The sequence below is a fragment of the Chrysochloris asiatica genome, unplaced genomic scaffold, assembly GCF_000296735.1.
Source record: "Chrysochloris asiatica unplaced genomic scaffold, ChrAsi1.0 scaffold00016, whole genome shotgun sequence".
Lineage (NCBI taxonomy): Eukaryota > Metazoa > Chordata > Mammalia > Afrosoricida > Chrysochloridae > Chrysochloris > Chrysochloris asiatica.
Window position 1 is genome coordinate 12,028,245 of NW_006408534.1, and position 21,586 is coordinate 12,049,830.

Consider the following 21,586-nt stretch of genomic DNA (forward strand, 5'->3'; position numbering starts at 1 on the left):
GGCAACTTAGACATTGACTACCTAAAATGAGGGGGCAGTAAAGGCACGAAGTGACTGGCTTACAAGGTTTCAAGAGGGAGTTTAGTTTAAGAGTATGGGGGGAAAGAAAGAGTCCCCACTGAATAGCTGTCATCTTGTCTAGATGGGTCTGGTGAAATGAGATGGGGATAAGATTCATAAGATTCAATTGTGAATAATAGTTATCATGACTAATCACTACTGTCACAATTATAAATGTAGAAGTTTTGTAACAAAAAAAAGGGGAGTGGTTAATCTTACAGTCCAGAAACAGAGGACCCTAGGACCATCAAGAGAGAAATGAACATGCAGAATGCATGACCTTATCCAGAGAAGGAGCAGCGCCAGAGATGGAGGCAGAGATGGGGGCATGGAGAGGAGTGGCTGAGGACTCTAGATTTGTGGACTAAGAAGAGAGGGACTAAGAGCTGGTAGCCAGGAGGCAGACTTGCAGAATGCGCCCTTTGGAGATGTAAATGATTATATATGCCTGAGTGGTTTTTTGTTTGTTTGTTTTTTAAAAAGCTACAGTGGATAGAGAGAAATACTGTTAACTGATGGTACATGGAGGGGATTATAATCATTATAATGAAACAAGGTATATGATTTGTTGAATGTAAAACTGATGATATGCCCTGTAAACTTTCATTCAATCCACAATAAAAACCTTAAAAATTGTTTTTAAAAAAAAATTAGTGCAGTAGGCTAACATGAAGAAGGGATCTCATCTCCCATTTGCCAGGCTCCAGGAGGGTCTCAATTGCATATTGAAACTGTTTTGTACCAGCACGATCCCTTGCTGTCCTGCCTGACCTTCCAGTCACACAAACCTTTCTGGTCACACTGATTCTGCGTCCAGCTGACTGGGCCTTATCTGAACCACAGTGAGGATTAACTCAAGTACATTGTCCTATTTGAGCACTGCCCCCTGTACTTCAGTCTCTACCATTTCCTAGTCACTAGACCCCCCACAGTGGAGTCCTGGTGTGACACTGTAGGTTAATGTGCTGGATTGCAAATTCGGTTGAATTGCAAGAGGTTTAAGCTCACTGGATCCTCCTCAGAAACCTTATACAGGGTCACTATGAGTTGGAACACACTCCCCGGAACAGACCCCCAACAGCACTCTGGTAGCCCAAGGGAATTTCTTGGGTTCTTTTTTGTGTGTACCCTGACTCCCCAGCCACTGCTTTGGTCCCCTGAAGAGGAAGACCCAAGACTCTTTATTCTTGACTTTCAAGGCACACTACCCTCTTCTCTGAGGGACCTGGAACAAGTGCAGGATAACACACCCAGGTCCAATCTCAGGACAGTGAGTATTCTTAGGCAAGAGTGTTCTAGGACCAGGATACCTCAGAAAGCCAGAAATCAGGGTCCTTGAAGCCAAGGTTTAATCACAGTCTCAGCACACGCACATGCCCTGCCCCACTTGGTCCAGTTCACTCTTTCCTCTCACAAAGGAAGGCAGCAAAACTTCAGAACCCCAGGTGTGCAGGCACTGAACTGGATATTACAAAGGGTAGAAAAGTACAGAAATAGAAACACTGCAATGAGAAGTAGAAGCTGAGGTATCTGCCCTAAATACAACATTAACCAACATTTATTTACAGTCAACAAGAAACACTTTTCACATACAGTATCTCATTGGATACAGTAGCTATTGATGCCCTCAGTATTCAGATGATGAAACTGAAGTTCAGAGAATGTCAGTTGACTGCTTAAGATGACACTGGCTGATAGAACTGGAACTCACACCCAGGTCCTCTCACCCCAGGATTAAATGTTTACTGGTGAATGAAATAACAAGCAAACTGATGCACATAGTGTTGCAAGATTTATAAAGATTTCTGCCAACATTGTGTCACTTAATCCTCACAACAGCTCTATGAGGTTTCATACACCATGATTTATTTACAGATGGGAAACCTGAGGTGCTGGTTAACAAATTTCTTCAAAGACACACAGTAAGCAGCAAAACCAAAAGAAGAACCATAGGTCTTTGATCTTCCATTTTCCCCCTATACACCCTACACTTTTACTAATCACTCCAGCGCTTAACATAATGCTCGATACCTATGAGACAATAAATATTTGCTGAATAATTGAAAGAATGAATGGAAGTGTGCACAGAATCAATATCCAAATATGAATGGGGAAAAGACTTTTAAAAGCTGACGCACTCTTACAAGTAAGGGGTTGTTAGAAAAATCTTGTCGCCCACTCTGTTCACTCCTCTCATACATTAACCAACATATCCCTCCTGCACTGAAGGAATTTCTCCTCCCAATTTGGCCCATTTCATCCTGGGAGGGAGGGGCTCTTCCAGGTACCTGGGACCCTCATATTTGCGCCTCTCCCCTCGCCCCTTGCTGGCTCAACAAATTGAGCCGGGAGAGTGAGGGATGGGGGTTCGGGAGGCCGCCATTTGGAGGGTCGTAGGAGGGGCCCCAAGAAAACAAGGGGGCTCTCGTTGGGGGAGGGGGAATGACGGCGACTGGAACCCCAGCGGGGCGGGGCGGGCCCGCACGTCCGTGCCGGGCTGCGGCGGAGCGAGCGGGGCCAGCTCTGCAGAAGGCGGCGGCTGGCTAGCCGGGACGGTCACATCCCGCTGCAGGGGCTGGTTGAGCAGCCACACTCCCTCCCACACCGGGGACCCAGGACAGCGACCAGGCCGTGCCGGCAACGGCCCCGGCTCTGGGGCTGACTGTACTGCTTGTCCGAACTCCCGGGCTTCGCAAATCTGCGGCCGGAACCCCCTCCACCTCCGCCCGGGGCCCAACGCTCGAGCCCGCGCTGCAGCCTCGCCAGGCCCGCGCCGGGATGGGGTAGGGGCAACGCCATAGAGTTGGGCGATGGGCCGCCCTCTGGGAACCGAGCAGCCCCCCGAGGCCTGACAGACCGCGAGGACCGACGGAGGTGGGTGTGGGCCCGGCAAAGCAGAGCACTAGCGGACGCCCGGGTGCTGAGGGGGTGGATAAGGCATGGAGTTAATGGGGGTTCTGGAACTGCTGTGTGGTCGTGGGGAACCCGGGTGAGCTGCTGTCCACGCGTGCGTTCTGGACAGTCCTTGACCCCCTACACTCCTGCTTCTGCTAGGAGCTCCTCCTGGATGTCAAGCGGATGCCCCAGTGCCCCCCAGTGGACTCGATGGGGACCATGGCTTCACTGATGCCCCTCTCCCCATATCTAAGCCCCACGGTCCTCCTGCTGGTCAGTTGCGACCTAGGCTTTGTGCGAGCAGGTGAGTAAAGAGCGATGGAGGTCAACCAGAGCTAGCCTGTGGGTGAAGCATATTGACCTGTTAACACACTGGCACCCACAGACCGGCCTCCCTCTCCTGTGAATGTGACGGTCACTCATCTCAGAGCCAACTCGGCCACTGTGTCCTGGGACGTCCCAGAAGGCAACATCGTCATTGGTTATTCTATTTCCCAGCAAGTATGAAACAATCCTCTGCTCCTTCAACCTGTGTACATTCTTTTTGTTGCCCCCTAACCACATGCCCTGAGAGGTGGGGGAATCCAGGAACAGGTGTTTCCTAGTTCAGGCTGTCCCTTTCACATTACTTCTTGCCAGTGCTTAGATGGGTAAGTGTTCTGGGTCAAGCCTTGCAACCTGGGACTGGGGTGAGACTGTCTCCCTCTCCCAACATTTCTCTGCAGCGGCAGAATGGTCCAGGGCAGCGAGTGATCCGGGAGGTGAACACTACCACAAGAGCCTGTGCCCTCTGGGGCCTGGCTGAAGACAGCGACTACACAGTGCAGGTCAGGAGCATCGGTCTTAGGGGAGAAAGCCCCCCGGGGCCCCGGGTGCACTTCCGAACTCTCAAGGGCTCTGACCGGCTCCCCTCAAACAGCTCAAGTCCAGGTAAGAGTCTGATCTATTCCCTACTCCCTAAATCTTTGGAATCCCTGGGTTTTTGTCGTTGTTGTTTGTTTGTTTAAAAAAACCTGGTCTTTAGTCTCTTTTATTTACTGCCCCAAGACAAGAAATAGTCTAGCTTAGATGCATAAAAGGATGACTTAATTCATTGTACTGCCCGTGGAAGAACAAAAAGCAGGTAAGCTGGGGAATGGGTATAGACAAGCTCATAATTAATTGTTTAGTGGAAGGGCTTTCAAGTTTCCTTCTCTCCAACCTGAAGTCACAGCAGCTGAGGCCTGCATGGGTGAGTACCTGACCTGTAAACCTTTTCTTTCAGCCTCTAAAGATCTGTCCACCAGTGACTTCCTCCCAGAAAGGAGCTACCCTACAACTTCAGGGGCAACCCTATGATGAATCTACTCTGATGCTAATCCCCAGCATCTCCATTCAAAACTGTCTATTTAGATACAGCTCTCTAGCAGCTTCTTAGTAACTCGGAATCTGTCCCCTCCCTTCTCAGGTGATATCACAGTGGAGGGTCTGGATGGAGAACGACCACTGCAGACAGGGGAAGTGGTCATCATTGTTGTGGTGTTGCTCATGTGGGCTGGTGAGTAAGTAGTAGACAGGAGACCAGGGACTGAGGGAGTGGAGCTCAGTGAAGGTTGGAAGTGGTAAAGGTTGTTGAGAGAAGAGAGTGAGAGAAATGAAAGGGAGATGCTTTGTTGAGAGGGATGATCAGGGGAAGCTTGCAGAGAGGAGAGGAGACTATTGGAAACCCAGAGAGGAAAATTGAGAGAGTGGTACTTGTGCATGGGAACCAAGAATTCAAAGATTTTTCTTCTTGAATTTTCTAGAAGCTGCATGGGTATCTTGCTGCCTTTCAAGGCTATGATTAGGAGGCTGAGATCAAGGCTCAGATTTGTATTGTTGCTATTTCAGCTGTAATTGGACTGTTCTGCCGTCAGTATGACATCATTAAGGACAACGACTCCAACAACAACCCCAAAGAGAAGGGGAAGGGGACGGAACAGAGTCCTCAGGGAAGACCAGTGGGGACAAGACAGGTGATGCAAGGGGCAGTGAGGGTGGGAAGGGTGATTTTTGCCCTTGAGAAGTGCCAGGGAAAGTGTAAAGACCAAAGAGGGGTAGGAAAAAAGGGAGAAATGCAAGTCTTGGATGGAAGAGGCTGGAGACAAGGGGTGGTGCCTATTAATTTCCTGAAATTAGAGATTAAAATTTTTTCTTTCACAGAAAAAATCACCATCTATCAACACCATTGATGTATGAGTAACAGACACAGAACCAGAAGAGAGATGTTCTAACAACCTGGGGATGGGGTTAGGGAGAGCCTAAGATGATGATCTGCCCAAGACTGAAAGATCCTACAGTCTCCAGAGGCTAATGACACTTCCACAATCTCAAGCCTAGTGCCCATCCTCTTTCCACTGTGAGCAGGGCCAGAAAGTAGGATACAGTCTGTACCCCTGGACCTGGGGAATTGGTATCAGATAGGCTGTCTCCTCCTAGCCTCTAGTACAGGGGAAAGTCACTTGTTCAACCCTATCCCATTAGGCTCTAAATAGGGGCCCCATTTCACCTACATCAGGACTCTCAGCATCCCTGGCTGTCCCCATATTTGCCTCTGGGTTTCATAGAAAGATGTTTCCTCTTCCCCCAATAAATTAAAGGAATTGTCGGGGCCTGGAGGCAGATGCTGCACTGCACTACTCCAATGTCTTCCACGGAGCCTCAGGTGCTCCCCCTCTCACCTGGCAGCCCCTGCAGCTGCTGGTGAGCTCACTCCTTGACATTTTTTCAATAAAGGTTCTTGGACAAACTGGAGCTGGCTTTATGGTATACTGTATAATATAGCTGAGGATATTTCCCACCTTGTCTCTCTCGTGACTATGCAAAAGCCCCTCACATAAACAACATTTGCTTCAATTCTCCATCTTATAATACATGGAGAAGGTCAAGAAGAAGGGATGTAGAAAACTAGAGCCTTTTGCTTTGTTGCATGAGAAGAGGGAAAGGGACATGAGAAAAATCTAAGTTCTTCTGGCACCAGTGAAAACTAAGATTATGTCACTTAAGAGGGCCAATAACCTTTTTATCTTCATGAACTATCCATACTGACATCCCAACTCTACACCATTTATTCTTCTCTTTCATCAAACCTGGGCAGAAATGGACTGAGCAGTGTTCTTGGGGGAACTAACAAAAAAGCAGCTTCATGAATTGGATCTCTTGGTGCGTTGGACTCCTCTATGTGAATCCCTGCTGCTATTCTTTCTGGCCTTTATTTTCCTTTTGTTGTTCAGTTGTTCAAAGTCACTAATAATTGTGAAGTGTAAATGAGTTTACATTCAGGCTCTGCCACTGTGTCCACAGGAGTATTCTGGAAATAAAAGAGGGGTTTAGACTCCCCAGGCAAGAGAATTAAAATTTGGGCTCTGTCCATCTGGGGCCTATTTGAAAATAGGGTCTGTCCTCTACTTTCTCCTAATTTCCAAGTGGAATTGGTGGCAGGAAGAGAAATACATGTTGACATTTGTAACCATTGTGGCACCCAGAATCTGTCTGGACAGTATTTGCTACACTTTGCGGAGAGCTAAGGATCTTCCCAATTTGGGATAATTCTAGAAAAGGTTTTGTGAATGTCTTCTTTACTGCCACTGTCTCTCTGGTGCGTTGCTGTAATTCTGGAAGGGACCCTAGCTACACAATCGGAAAATTAGAAAGTCAATGTCTTATCTACTTAACCCAAACTTTAATTTCAAGTATCCCAAGATTTACTCTATCAGCTGAGCGGAGTTCTGGTCTGCCATCCACCCAGAGCCATAAAGGCATTCTGATCTAAGAAGTCTTTAATCCTGTCTCCCAAATGGGAAATAGGACTTTTACCTCTCCTTGGTCACAGGTTCCAGAACACTCATCTCACAGATACTGGATATATCATAATTCCTTGGAATGGGAGTGTCACAGACTAAAGTAGTCTGGCATGGAAATAAGGAACTAGGAGTTGAGAAGGAGTATAAAGGCGTTTAAATCCACCAGCTCTGGGTTGAAACCCAGTTCATTGGTTTCTTGTCTGTTAGCTTGGAAAAGTGACCCCTTGTAATCCTGAGTTTCTTGTTATGTTAAATGGGACTGATGATAGTATTCCCTTCAAAAGGTAGTTTTGAAATTAAATGGACTAGTGCATGAAAAACACTTTGCATAGTACCTGGCAGACGCATACTGAGTATTCATTGCTAGCTATCAAGATTAGCTTTATGATTCAATACAAATCATAATAACCTTTTTGGGTTCAATAACATCAGCTGTAAACGGCATATAATAGCAACTGCTCTGCTTTCTTTCTGGGTTGTAAAAATCAAGAGATAACGCACTTAACTACGCTTAGTATCCTAGCCAAAGAAGTAAAAAGACTAAAGATTAAGTACCAGTTCGCTGAAGGTTTGTGTTATGGGCGTGACTTGGTCTTGTGAGTTGCAAGCAGTAACGCGATTGGTGGAGGCGAGGGTTCATCACTCACTCTCGAGGTCCCGCCCTACATCTGACTGCGCTTGCGTACGTTTTATTTGCTTTACGGTGAATCTACGTGGGGCCCTTGCGACGTGTGTTGCGCTCTGGTCGCATCTGCGTCTGCGTCTGTCGCAGCGTCTGCGTGACGGGTTGTCCAGGTAACCGCGGGAGTTATCGCTGTCTGGTGGCATCAGAGAGACAGGTCTTCGTCATGCAGTTGAAGCATCTTAGGACCCTGTTGAGCCCTCAGGTGAGAAGTTGGCGCCTCTTCTTACGCCGCCTGCTTTCAGATCCAAGAAAAGTGGGGGAAGTGAAGTTTAAGGATGTTGAGCTCCTACTGTGTGCGGAAGACTGTCAAGAATATAGGGATGATTTGGACTCTGCTCCATCAATACAGACTGTTTTAGGTGACAGGACACATAATTCTAGCTCATTACATTTCCTTTAGCATCCGTTATGTACGAGGCCCCGTGCTGGGACTGTTGTTGTTGTTAAGTGCCATAGAGTCGGTTCCGACCCATAGCGACCCTGCAGAGGATTTCCAAGGAGTGACTGGTGAGCTTGAACCACCAACCTTGCAGTTCACGCCGACTTTGCAGTCTAGCGCATTATCTGGGACTGTTGTTATATGCCGTGGAGTCTGGTTCCGACTCATAGTGACCCTGTACAGGGTTTCCGAGGCTGTTCGGGAGCGGAAAGCCTCATAGTTCTCCCACGGAACAGCTGGTAGTTTCGAACTGTTGACCTTGAGGTTCGCAGCCCGGGTAGTAACCACTACGCTACCAGAGCTCCCTAAGGGCTTCCAAATCACTGAAGTTATTGTTCCTGCCTTCCAACGGCCCATTCTACGGGGAGAGGCGCACATGTAAATAACAAACATAAATCTGCACAGAATTAAACAAGAGCTAAAGGTGCTCTGGTAGCGTAGTGGCTACGAATCGGGCTGCGAACCGTAAGGTCAGCAGTTGGAAACTACCAGCTGCTCCGCCGGAGAAAGATGAGGTGTTCTGCTCCCGTAAAGATTAACAGCCTTGGAAACCCTGTGCAGGGTCGCTATGAGTCGGAACCGACTCCACGGCACATAACAACAACAACATGTGGCGCTGTGGGTTAGTGCGTCAGACTGCAAAGCCGTTTGAACTGCAAGGTCGGCGGTTCAAGCTCACCAGCTGCTCCTCGGAAACCCTGTACAGGGTCGCTATGGGCCGGAATCGGCTCGATGGCACTTAACAACAACAATATATATAAGTGCAGGCCCCTAATAAGTAGCCCTGACTACATAATTTCTGAATGTTTCCCTAGCTTCTTCATTTGGAGAATGGGAGTGATATTAGCCGTTTTAGGAGAATTGGGGGCGTGGAATTAATTGAATATGTACGAAAGAACTTTGCAAACTAAAACTCCAAGCCAAAGTCACTACCATTGAGGCGATTCTGACTGATAGAGCTGCCCCATAGGGTTTCCAAGGCTGTAATCTTTATGAAGCCAACTGCCACATCTTTCTTATGCAGAAGCAGCTGGTGGGTTTCACCTACCCACTTGCTTTAACCACTTGGCTTTCCAGGCTCCTTGCAAACTAAAAAGTAGTATGAAAATTGGTAGATAAAGAAGGTAGGACATCCAAAATTGAATGAACAGAATAATATACAGCTAATAATTGTGGTGTTGTAGGATAAACCACTGGACCACAAGGTCGGTTTGAACCACAAGGTCAGTGGTTCCAACTCGCCAGCGACTTCCTGAAACGGACTCGAAGGCACTTAACAGCAGCAACGATAAGATTAATATCTGCCACTTCTGAGAGCTTGTTATATACCAGGGCAGCATCAATAAAGAAGTTAAAACTATGGCCCATTACAAACTGTGTATATAACCGTTAAGCAAGTTACTTAACCTTTTTGCCTCATTTTTTCCACCTGTAAAATGAGTATAATAATAGGATCTATTCCAGAGTTATAAGGTTAAATGAGATAATGCATTTCAACCACTTAGCAAAATGTCTAGTCTCTGTGGTGCTTGTTAAAGATTAGCTGTATTCTATTCCTTGCCTCTTTAAATTTTCACCACAGTACTGTCAGTGCATACTGTGAGGAAAGGAGAACTAATTGATTATGGAAATCAGAAAGACTTTGCAGATGTAGGATTTGGAAACTACAAGGAAATTAGAACAAAAGAGAGATGTGCTCATTGTTCAGTAAGCTATACCCTGAATGTGTAATTTTAAAGTTCCTTTTACCCTAATGGAACAATTGGAAATGAATTCTCCTTCAGTCTTTCAAAAATAATATGATGTCATGATGCAGGGAAGGCTGAGTGCCCAGGACTGGGCAAAATGCTGAAGCAGAATGATCAGCAAAAGTTGTTGAGCCCTCAGTTCTTCTAACCTAATGTAATCAAGACTTGGAGAATGATGATGTGGGGTATGGCTTTTTTCTGAGTGTGGCTTAAAGATGTTGATAAAAAGAATCGTAACTTTATGCATTCGGAAATAGATGTATTAGGAATAAAGTGAAAACAACAGTGTGTTAAGCCAACAATTGGGGCAAAACGTAGGAAAAAAAATTTTCAAGGAGGGAAATTCTTAGTGGCAGAAACATAGAGAAATAGGGCTGGTGGTGGGAAGGGCAAACGTGACATGAATACTTCACTAGGCTTCTGTGAAGTGAATAGTTTTTAAAAAGTGGCATTGTTTATCCTAAATCGCCCTATTTCCAGAATTTTCACTGTCTCCCTCTTTCATCCCATATAAGCCCAAATTCCTTAGCCTGGTTGGGAAGACCCTTCCTGAGCTAGCCCCAGTCTGTTTCTCCTGTCCTGTCTCCTCTATTCTGCTATTTTCAAGGCAGAGTAGCTAAATTCCTGCTTCTTGACCAGAAATTGCCTTTGCTCATGCTCAGATAATTTGCCCACTCAATCGCATCCGTTCTTCAAAGCCTGATTAAAGAGGGCAACACCCCCCCTCCCAGGAAATGAATTGGCACAGTGGCAGCTGCAATGGGCATAAGCATAGCAGCAATTGTGAGGATGGCGTAGAACCAGGCAGTGTTTAGCTCTGTTGTGCATAGGGTCACTATGGGTCAGAAACAACTCGACGGCACCTAACAGCAACAACAAACAAATTTATCCAGACTTCTCCACATATTACAGTATTTGTATGTATCTCTCTTTTGGGACTTTTCTTGTTTGCACCATCTTTTCAGATCCTAGGAGTCCTGGTGTGGCGCTGTGGGTTAATGCACAGGACTGCAAAGTCTACACAAAGTCGGCAGTTCAAGCTCATCAGGCACACCTCAGAAACCCTATGCAGGGTCTCTATGGGTCAGAACTGACTTTATGGCACTTAACAACAACAATGAGATCTTCAACCTTTTAAATGTAGGGACCATGCTTTGCTCATTGTATCCTTTTCATCTCCTGACTATCTTTTCCAGTAAAGTGCTTAAAAGATTTAACTGAATTAATGGCTAAAGATCAAAATTTGTCAAAACAATGGATTTTATTTCAGTAGTAGTCCTGGAATATGAGGGAACAAAGAGGCTGTTGCAGGGATGCCTCGGTACAATTGACTGAATATATTCCCTCTTAGTACGTTTGCATTATGGGTCTCTGGAGCACATTGTTCTCTCAGTCCAGTGTTTGATGATCTTGGAGACCAGACTGGGCCCCAGGTACCTCTCTATTTTATGGAAAGGACATGACAGGAAGAAAATTGACAAAGTCATACCAGACGTAATAGAACTAGCAATGCTTCTGGCATTCTGGGTCAGCACCTGGGTTTTTTGTTTTGTTTCCCTCTGCCTGTGCAGGATGGTGCTGCAAAGGTCACCTGCATGGCCTGGTCCCAGAACAATGCCAAATTTGCTGTCTGCACAGTGGACCGAGTGGTGTTGCTGTATGATGAACACGGGGAGCGGAGAGATAAATTCTCCACCAAGCCAGCTGACATGAAGGTGAAGAAATGACTCATACATACCTTAACTTGTTAATGGGTCTCTCAAACCTGAAAAACTAACTCACTCCTAGCCTTCTGCGTAGGAAATGGCCCACCCCTCCACTTCTCAAACCCATTGTAGTCCCACATGCACCATTTCTCATTTTTTTCTCTTTCATGTACACTCATTGCTTCTTGTCTTTATTTTCTTTTTAACTCCTAGTATGGCAGGAAGAGCTATATGGTGAAGGGCATGGCCTTTTCTCCTGATTCCACTAAAATTGCCATAGGACAGACCGACAACATCATCTATGTTTACAAGATTGGAGAAGATTGGTGAGGCTAGAGTTTGGGCGATGGGGTGGCCAAGAAACAAAGGGGAAGGCAAGAGAAAGCCTCACTGGGGAGAGGGAATAAAGAGGATGAGAAGCCAAGTTTGGGCTTGAAAAGCCGAGACTTTGTGGAGTCTGGTGTGTTTGCTTCTCTGCCGCTGCTGGTCCCACATGTCTGTGATTCCATCCCTGGAGGAATCAGTCTGAGGTTAACAAGGAGGCCCTGTGAGAGCCTGAGGAGCCCAGAGTGATACTGACTCTAGTTGCTATCCTAGAGTTACTCAGCTACCTCTTGTACTCTTTTTCAAGGTTCCTACAGAGTGGGAGGAAACACTAGTGGGCCAGGAAAGTGTCTTTCTTCCCTTCCCCCAGCATCATATTTGGCAGTTTATTTTGGGGAGTGGTCTTTAACATGCTGTCTTCCCTTTTATTTGGCAGGGGTGACAAGAAAGTCATCTGCAACAAGTTCATCCAGACGGTATGGTTCAGACCAATCAGTCCCTGGGAGATTAGGATGAATAAATATTTGTCAACAAATCTGCTTACCGAAGAGATGTGTTTTCTGACATCTGATATTTTGTGCTGCAAGGATGGAGCTAACTGGCTCTCTTCCACATCTGCTTTTCTTCTTAGAGCCCTATTGTGTCCTGTCTCTTTCCCTTAGGAGATTGAGGTGGTGATGTGTGATGGGGTGGTTCAGGGGTTAGAAATGTGCTAAGTCATAAGATTGGTCCTTTTTGTTATTTCTTTCACACAGAGTGCTGTTACCTGTCTGCAGTGGCCAGCAGAGTACATCATTGTCTTTGGCCTGGCCGAGGGAAAGGTAAGTGAGGGAAGGAAAACACAGAAGAGATAATGGGTAGTGAAATGATTCTGGAAAGAAGAGACTTGTTAATCTTCCATAGGGTCAAGTTGTGTATTGAGGGAGAGTACATAGGGACCATTTTGGTTTTGTTTTTCTTTTCTCAGCCTAAATGAAATTGAAAATAGCCTAACCAATCTTGTGTCCATTCTTTCATTTTTAGGTTCGTTTAGCAAACACTAAAACTAACAAATCATCTACCATTTATGGGACAGACTCTTATGTGGTGTCACTGACAACAAAGTGAGTAAGGAAGCATGGTATCACAAAACTTGGACTATTAGAAAAGAGCTATGGGAAGTCTAGACTGGGAGATTATAGCGTGCAAGATGAGGGAGTGGAGAGAGACTGGTAGCAGAAATTCCAGCAAGGGTGGTGTTTGGCAGAGAAAAACACTTCTCTAGTGAGAGAAAATACACTAATCGCTTTTATTTCTGTCCTTTTCCCTTCTTTCTCATTTTAGTTGCTCTGGGAAAGGAATTCTCTCTGGTCATGCGGATGGTACCATTGTTAGGTATTTCTTTGACGATGAAGGCTCTGGAGAGTCACAGGTATGAATAAAGGATGTTGGGGTGGGGGGTGGGAATCAGAGTTGACTGGAATTTAAGGAATGTCAGATGAAGTGCTGGGGATGGAGCTGGAGGAGTGAGATCTCAGGGTGAGAGCAGTGGACTGAGGCTAGTTGAATGCAACCAGGAAGAGAACTTGTATATAGGAGACCATGGCTTAATGTTTATGGGACGTCGTGACTAAAGTGGAAGAGACCTTGAGACAAAGGTAGATGAAGCTCTCAGGGGAATGGAAAGTAAAAATTATTCCCATTTATGTAAAAAAAAATATACTTAGGTATATAAATTGATAGAAAAAGAGCAGATTACTCTTGAGGGAAAGGATGAGGGATAGAAAGGAACTTCTGTATTTCATTTTATATAATTCTCTATTGTTTGAATCATTTACATTGAGAATTGGCTTGTGTAACAGTGAGTTAAATTAGTTGTTGTTATGTGCAGTCGAGTTGATTCTGAGTCACAGTAACGTGTATAGGATTCCCAGCCATAAATCTTTACGGGAACGGAAAGCCTCATCTTTCTTTCATGAAGCAGCTGGTGAATTCAAACTGGGGATCTATTACTGTCTTTAGTTGAATTTGTTGTTGTTATGTGCCCTGTAGTTGGTTCCAACTCATAGCGATGCTGTACAGGGCTTCCGAGGCTGTAAATCTTTACAAGAGCAGAAAGCCTCATCTTTCTCCCATGGAACAGCTGGTAGTTTCGAACTGCTGACCCTGAGATTAGCAACCCGGTTCGTAACCACTACGTAAATTTAGCTTTCCTTAAAAAAGGAGCCATTTGCTTTCTGTGGGCCTAGACAGTGTTGGTTGATGTGTTGGAAATCTCCCTTTTGGGGAAATTAAAGAACTCTCAACAAACAAGTATGTTGAGGTTTCCTCTAGAGCACAGGGTCAATATATGTCATACATGCATATATATATAAGGGGGCTCCAAAAATGGAAATGTAATGGGAAAAGTCGATTATCTTTTCATTTTATTTTTCCAAACATTTTTTAAGCACTTTCGTATATATAAGTATGAGACAGTCTGTGAAGCTCCTGGAAATTAGGATGTATTTGGGGTGGGAAAATGTTGACAGGAAGATTTCTGCAGAGTAGAATGGTCAGAGTGAGGTATGGGGTGCTGAGGATGAGAATTTTCTGGGGAGAAGCTAGTGTGATTGAAATCTTCTACTTTGGTCTTAGGGGAAATTGGTTAACCACCCGTGCCCACCGTATGCCTTGGCTTGGGCAACGAATAGTATCGTGGCTGCAGGCTGCGATCGAAGGATTGTGGCCTATGGAAAGGAAGGCCACGTGCTACAAACTTTTGATTATAGCCGTGACCCTCAGGAGAGGGAGTTCACCACAGCTGCAGCAAGCCCTGGGGGCCAATCTGTTGTGCTAGGAAGTTACGACAGGTGAGACAACTCAACTTTCCAATTGCGTCTTCTGCCGAATTTCTTTGTTTACACTATTTACATTAGCCCAGTGGTCCTCAAGCAGAATAGGAGGCTGAATCAGAGAATCATGTGTTTGTTGCCAAAGATTTCAGGAGATTCCAATTCACTTTTCTCTTCCTGCCCCTAAGCTCTGTTGGCCCACTGGCAATTCCAGAATACACTGTGCTCTTGTTTTGTCTTTGTGACTCTCCCTGGGGACTCCACAGTATAATTCATCTTCATTTTTTTTTGTGTTCCCATTCCTCTCCTTAACTGGCTCAATGATTATCACATTAGTTTGTAATTTCAGGTTTATGTCTGTCTGACTAAGATGAAAATGAAGATTCCTTGAAAAGAGAGGCTATTATTATTTTTTTATCTCCAATGCCTAGATTAGTACGTAATACATACTCAAATGTTTGGTGAATGATGAGTGAATGACGCAGCAGTAGATACACAGCCAAATTCTAGACCCCACCACTTCTTTGGCGTGCTGCTAACCTCAGTCAGCTGCACTAGACCCAGCTTTCTGTCCACTTCAGTTTTATATATGTTCCTTTCATTTCTGATTCCTACTATTCCTCTTTTTTCCTGCCTTATTTCTCTCCTCCTAACAGCTCACTTTTCGTTCCAGCCTAATCTTCTTTTGTTTTCTCTGCTCATATCACATATTCCACTTTATATCTGTTTTGACTTTTCCAGCTTACTTCCTTTGAGTCTCTTTAGTCTCTCCCAGTAGACTTCTTAGCTTGTCTGTTCGTTTTCTTCTTTGATAGGGTAAGCTGTTATCTTTCCATTACCAGTCCATTTTTCTCAGCTTCCGTTTCTTCTAAAAGCCACATCCTTTATTTCAGACTTCGAGTGCTCAATTGGAGCCCTCGAAGAAGCATCTGGGAGGAGGCAAAGCCCAAAGAGATAGCCAACTTGTACACCGTCACTGCCTTGGCCTGGAAGCGGGATGGCTCACGACTCTGTGCGGTATGCTACTAGAAACCCCTTCTTCGACTGGTGCTTTTCTCTGAACAAGAAAAAAGCCTACCTATGCCCAAAAGCACTCCTGACAGTAGAAACACTCCTCTTTTTTGATCCCAACCTAAAAATTTGTAGTATAAAGCAGGAAAGAGAAATGTATGGTTCAGTGGGGGCCAAAAGGGACAAAGACTTGTACAGACAGGGCTGATTTCTCCCATCAATATGTGGAGCCCATGAGTCCTGTGATTGCTACCTCTTTCCTTCTGATACTCCCAAACACTACCAGCTTTTTTACTGCCAACTCTTTTTTGGATTCTAAAGTCTAGATTTTGAGGATGTGCTCCACATGCCAGTGTACTATTACTATCCCCTTTTGTGCTGTCACTTTTCCTTCTAGGGCACGCTCTGTGGTGGGGTGGAACAATTTGACTGCTGCCTGCGAAGGAGTATTTATAAGAACAAATTTGAGTTGACATATGTGGGACCGAGTCAGGTAAGCAGCTGATGTCTAGCCACACCTAGATCTTGACATGGCTCATTCAACCTTATAATGAGTCTCTGTCATCTGGCCACAGCTAGTGTCAAATTTAACCTTCATCCTCTGGCAGAGCTATTCTGGGAAACTCCCTGGCAACCATCCAGCTATATTGTTGTAGTTGTTAAGTGCCCTTAAGTTGGTTCCCTCTATAGGGTTTCTGAGGCTATAAATCTTTGCAGGAGCAGAAAACCTCACCTTTTGCAGTTGTTGACTCAAACTACCAACTTTGTGGTTCGCAGTCCATTGCGGATTCTCCAGACCTCTATATTATTATAAGAAAGGATTTAAACAACAGGCTTAAAGGGTACAGAGATTGCCACTAATTCTTCTTAGTTTACAGCTTGACTGTCCATGACTTGGTAACTGGGGAAGACAATGAATATGATTACAACGCTGAACTTTGTTGTTTTAGGGCCTCTGAATTTCTTATGTATGATGTTGCAAGCTAATTTCTTATTTCCTAAACCCACATTTCTCTTTTTTTTTTCTGTGTCCTTCTTTCCTCCCAATTATTTCTCGTTAGTTCTTTCATTCCCCTCGCAAACATTTATTCTCTGTGATGTGCCATCATTGTTGTTGTTGGTTGTTGGTAGGTGCTGTCAAGTCTTCTGCCTCATAGTGACCTTATGCACAACAGAACGGAACACTGCTTGGTCCTCACAATGGTTGTTAAGCTTGAGCCCATTGCTGCCACCATGTGCCATTCCATCTCATTGGGGGTCTTCCTCTTTTCTGATGACCCTCCACTTCCAGCAACACAAAAGCCACCACAGTACAACAAACTGACAGATGAATGGTGGCCATTACTGTAAAGCACTGAGAATACAAAAATAATTATCTGTAAAACATTATTCCTTAAAGGAGACAAGTACATCAAACAATAATTTAGAACATGTGCTAAATGTTAGAATGAATGTTTGTGCAGAGAGCCATAGAATCCTAGTTTCACCCAGTGGAAATTTCAGAATCACTTGTATGTGAGCATAAAAAGAGATGAAGTATGAACACATTTCAAAAACAGTGTGTATGTATATGTAAGTGCATGTATATGTGTATAAATGTAGGAATCCTGGTGTGGCGCTGTAGGATAAGTACTGGACCACAAGGTTGATGGTTCAAACTCACTAGCCACTCCTCAAAAACCCTATACAGTGTTGCTATGAGTCAGAACCAAATCTATAGCACTTAACAACAACAACAATATAAATGTAAGATATTACTCTTACTAATATCTTAAGCCAGATAAGGAACCAAGATAATAGCACTGTGGAGATGGGCATAACATAGCATGCCCAATCCTCTTTTGGATTGCAGAGAGCCTAAGAGGCTCAGACATGTCCCTTTACCAAGGTGATTGTGAAGAACCTATCATCGGGGACCCGAGTGGTGCTCAAGTCACACTACGGCTATGAAGTAGAAGAAGTGAAAATCCTGGGAAAGGAACGTTACTTGGTGGCCCACACATCAGACACGCTGCTGCTGGGGGACCTGAATACTAATCGACTTAGTGAGGTAGGGAACAAAAATGGAGGTGCAAAGGAACGGGACATCTTGGGTTGCTACTTCTGGGCAGGGCCACAGGAAGTTCAAACATTCTGGTATTGAAGACTTACATTCAGAAAATGGGACCCACAGGATTTAGAACCTTGAGGTAGGAATCACCCTAGTTTGACTGTTTTTATACTACTTCTCTAAAACATAGGGACCAGAGCATAATTTGATTTAGCAGCTCCTGTGTAACATTAATGTCTCCTTGGGCTTCTAATTCTCTCTGCCTCCCATCCTGTCATTCTTTAAGCATCATGTTGTTTAAATATCTACCTTGTTCTTTATGTATTCTTCCTTTTTTCAGGTGGCCTGGCAGGGATCTGGTGGCAATGAGAAATATTTCTTTGAAAATGAGAATGTGAGTAGAGCTTGATTTACTTTCACCATCTTGACAGGTTTCCTTCTAGCTCCTAGTCAGAAGAATGACAAGTGGCAAACGGTTGGGAAGGGAGATTGCAGATAAAGGGAAGGATGAGATAGCCAGAGCACCAGAACAATGAGAAAAATGAGTGTCACCTTAAATAGATTGTATACTCCCCTTGACAGTTTTCTCTGTTTTCATGCAATCTTTCTACCACAAAACAATCCCACTCTTCCTTAGGTGTGCATGATCTTCAATGCTGGTGAGCTAACCCTGGTAGAATATGGAAGTAATGATACCCTGGGTTCTGTACGCACTGAATTCATGAACCCCCACCTCATCAGGTAACCCTACACGGTTCTCTAAATCCTTGAAATCCAAAATAATCCCTTTTTGACATCTAACTCCTGTGTCCTCAGGTTAATCTAAAAACTTCATTTTACCCCCTACCCCAGAGCCCTTGAGAAACATTCCAACTACCTAAAGGCATTCTATGGAGCCCTGGTGTCACAGTGCTTAATGGGCTCAGCTGCACACTGTAAGTCTGTGGTTCAAACCCACCAGCCACTCCATAGGAGGAAGATGAGGTAGTTTGTTCCCATTAACATTATTGTTAAATTCTATCAAGTCCATTCTGACTCATGGTGACCCTGTATAGGGTTTCAGGAAGTGTCTGGTGGGTTTAAACCACTAACCCTATGATTAGCAGTCCCCTGCCCATCCTATATAGCACCACACCAGTGAACATTACAGTCTTGGCAATCCTATGGGACAATTCTACTCTTTCCTAAAAGGTCGGAGTATGAGTTGGAATCCACTCCGACTCAAAGGCAACAGGTTTTCAAGCATTTTGCCTTACCTCGCCCTTCTTGTTTCAGCGTTCGTATTAATGAGAGGCATCAGCGAGAAATAGAGGATAATAAGAAATTAGCTTATCTTGTGGATATCAAGACTATTGCTATTGGTAAGACTCATGATTTTAATAAAATAAAGTAAATGTTCGTATTGTACTTGTATATCACAGGACCAGCAGCAATCTGTGAGCCCCCCAGATAAATGTGTCACCCCACCTTTACACTGAATATATGAAATGTTTAAATACACATGTGTGGGTCTGTATCTTAATGCTTAGATATCAATGAAACATATGCCTGTCCATTATAATTTTTCATGTTCTCTAAGGGAGTGTTTTAGAACTGGAAAATATAGTTGAGAAGAACCATTAGCAAGTTTATAAATTTTCCTGTTTAGACTTCAGAGACTTTTAGAATTGAAACAGACTTTATTTTTTGTATAGTTTGTTGTTGTTGTTGCTCAGTGCCATCGAGTGGGATCCGACTCAATAGCAACCCTGTATAGGGTTTCCAAGGCTACAAATCTTTACAGGAGCAGAAAGCCTCATCTTTATCCCAGTGAACGACTGATAGTTCCGAACTGCTGACCTTGCAATTAGCAGCCGAACTCAGAACCACTATGTTACCAGAGCTCCTTGTTGTCATTGTTGTTAAGTGCCTAGGGTTTCCAAGGAGCGGCTGATGAGCTTGAACGCCTGATCTTGCAATTCAAACTGACTGCAGTCTAGCGCACTGACCCATAGCACCACACCAGAGCTCCTTAGTAACTAGTAATGACAGAAATTTTATTTGCATTTATTACCACAAATTTATTTTATCTATTAATATTTAATTTTTATCTTAAAATGTTTCAAACACAGATAAAGGTATACAGGATAAATAGCAAACTCCTATGTAGTGTAGTTGTTAAGATTGGGGCTCTGCAGTCAAATAGCCCCACATCTCTACTTGCTACCTGTGTAACTTTTCTGTACTTCAATTTCCTCATCCACAAAATAGGAATAAAAATAGTTCCTAACTTATATAAAAGACACTTAGACTAGTCTAGTGCCTGATACATACTAAGAATTAGCTATTAATAATATTATTATTATGTACCCATAACCCAATTTTGTCAGATCTTAACATTTTGTTATATTTGATTTGTATCTTTTATCTCTTCTCTTACTGATAGACATATACACTGTTAATTTTTCACTATTACAGTATTTCTGACATCTGTACCTTGAAGTAATAGTATAGTAGAATGGCTCTGTAGGATAAGCACTGTACTGTGAACCACAAAGTCAGCAGTTCAAGCCAGTTATACACTCCATGGGAAAAAGATGAGGCTTTATGCTCCACAAAGATTCACAACCTCAGAAACCATTTACAGAGTTGCTGAGTCGTAACCAACCCGACAGCCCTTAACAACAGCAATACCTTGAAGTGGAGTGCTATAGTGCTGTAGGATAGGCACTGGACTGCTAACCACAAGGTCAGCAGTTCTAGCCCACCAGCCACTCTGCAGTAAAAGATTAGACTTTCTGCTCCTATAAATCTTTACAGACTTGGAAACCTATACAGGGTCGCTATGAGTCGAAACTGACTCAATGGCACATACCAACATACTTTGAAGAGGGATTAATGAATCATTTAGCAAATAAGTATTTGACTCGATTAAATATTTCCAGATTGCTCTCCAAAAGTTGTACCAGTTTGCATTCCCACCAACAGTTAGAGTTACCATATTTTACATCCTCCCCAAGACTTGAAGTTGCTTGACTTCATAATTTGCCTTAATTTGCTGCATTTGAAATGCTATCTCATTGTATAAATTTATTGTTCTTTATTTCTTTATTGACCATTTGAATTTCTTTTTCTGTGAATTGCTAGTTCATATCCCTTGCCAGTTTTTAAAGTTAGGTTGTCTTGTCCTCATTGATTTGAAGGAATTCTTTGTATATGCAAGTATAGCCTTTGGTGGTTATTTGCATTGCAGATATCTTTTTTTTTTTTTTTTAAAGCATGTTATTGTGAATTGAGTAAAGGTAGTAAAGGTTTACAGACAAGATCATCAGTTTTACATTCAACAAATCATACACTTTGTTTCATCTCAATGATCACATTTCCTTCCGTGGAACTACTGGTATCTCATTTCCTCCCCATGGATCCTACTTCCATTCTACCCTGCTTCCCATCCCTTCTCAACTTTGCCCTTAGGTAAATGTTGTCTTTTTCATTGACTGTTCTATGATGAGTATACTTTGCTAGTGTTGTTGGCCTCCCTTATATATCTATCTCTGCTTGACTGAAAATTGCACCACAAGGGTGAGTTCCATTCCAGACCTGAAGGGTGCTCGAAACCATAGACTTGGGTTCCTCCAGTCTCTTTCTGACTAGTAAGCCTGGTGTTTTTTTCACAAATTTGAGTTTTGGTTCACATTTCTTTCCATTCTATCTGGGACCTTCTAATGTGATCCCTTTCAGACCACTTGGTAGTGGTAGCCGGGCGCATTCTAGGTCTTCTAGTGTCAGAGTTATGGGGACCTGCTCCATTGGTCCATTGGATTAGTTGATTCCAAGCATCTTCAATTTTCTTTACTCTTCTTTCTTCTGCACATGAAAAGACCAATAGTTGCCCCTTGGATGGCTGCTCTGAAGTAAAACGTAGAGGTTTGTCTTTGAGAACTATGTTATGCCAATTGACCATGGTGTTCCCTGAGACTGTGGTCCTGATCCCCCAGACTCAGCAGCTCATTGCCTTAAAATGTGTTGATAATCTCTAAGAAGTTTTCATCATT

At 43.9% G+C, this 21,586-nt stretch overlaps 2 protein-coding genes across 2 annotated transcripts in view; both read left to right on the forward strand.

Annotated features, from left to right (window-relative positions):
* Positions 1–2,834: 2,834 nt before the first annotated feature.
* Positions 2,835–5,727, forward strand: FNDC4 (fibronectin type III domain containing 4). Its single transcript, XM_006835185.1, has 7 exons — positions 2,835–2,934; positions 3,115–3,259; positions 3,341–3,456; positions 3,681–3,885; positions 4,403–4,492; positions 4,825–4,949; positions 5,137–5,727. The coding sequence occupies exons 2-7, from the start codon at positions 3,139–3,141 to the stop codon at positions 5,170–5,172; spliced, it is 693 nt and encodes a 230-aa protein (XP_006835248.1). The 5' UTR covers positions 2,835–2,934; positions 3,115–3,138; the 3' UTR covers positions 5,173–5,727.
* Positions 5,728–7,529: 1,802 nt separating this feature from the next.
* Positions 7,530–21,586, forward strand: part of IFT172 (intraflagellar transport 172 homolog (Chlamydomonas)) — a 56,889-nt gene continuing 42,832 nt past the window's right edge. The window contains exons 1-14 of the mRNA XM_006835187.1: positions 7,530–7,663; positions 11,220–11,363; positions 11,568–11,680; positions 12,115–12,154; positions 12,434–12,499; positions 12,702–12,781; positions 13,002–13,089; positions 14,295–14,509; positions 15,385–15,508; positions 15,900–15,995; positions 17,391–17,552; positions 17,893–17,946; positions 18,190–18,293; positions 18,828–18,913. Of these exons, the coding sequence (XP_006835250.1) occupies positions 7,625–7,663; positions 11,220–11,363; positions 11,568–11,680; positions 12,115–12,154; positions 12,434–12,499; positions 12,702–12,781; positions 13,002–13,089; positions 14,295–14,509; positions 15,385–15,508; positions 15,900–15,995; positions 17,391–17,552; positions 17,893–17,946; positions 18,190–18,293; positions 18,828–18,913 (1,411 nt within the window). The 5' untranslated portion in view covers positions 7,530–7,624. The remainder of the gene's footprint in view (positions 7,664–11,219; positions 11,364–11,567; positions 11,681–12,114; positions 12,155–12,433; positions 12,500–12,701; positions 12,782–13,001; positions 13,090–14,294; positions 14,510–15,384; positions 15,509–15,899; positions 15,996–17,390; positions 17,553–17,892; positions 17,947–18,189; positions 18,294–18,827; positions 18,914–21,586) is intronic.

Coding starts and splice junctions, on each gene's coding strand:
- FNDC4 (XM_006835185.1), top strand. CDS start 3,139: ATGCCCCAGTGCCCCCCAGTGGACTCGATGGGGACCATGGCTTCACTG. Junction 3,886..4,402: donor CTCAAACAGCTCAAGTCCAG/GTAAGAGTCTGA, acceptor CTCCCTTCTCAG/GTGATATCACAGTGGAGGGT. Junction 4,493..4,824: donor GGTGTTGCTCATGTGGGCTG/GTGAGTAAGTAG, acceptor TTGCTATTTCAG/CTGTAATTGGACTGTTCTGC.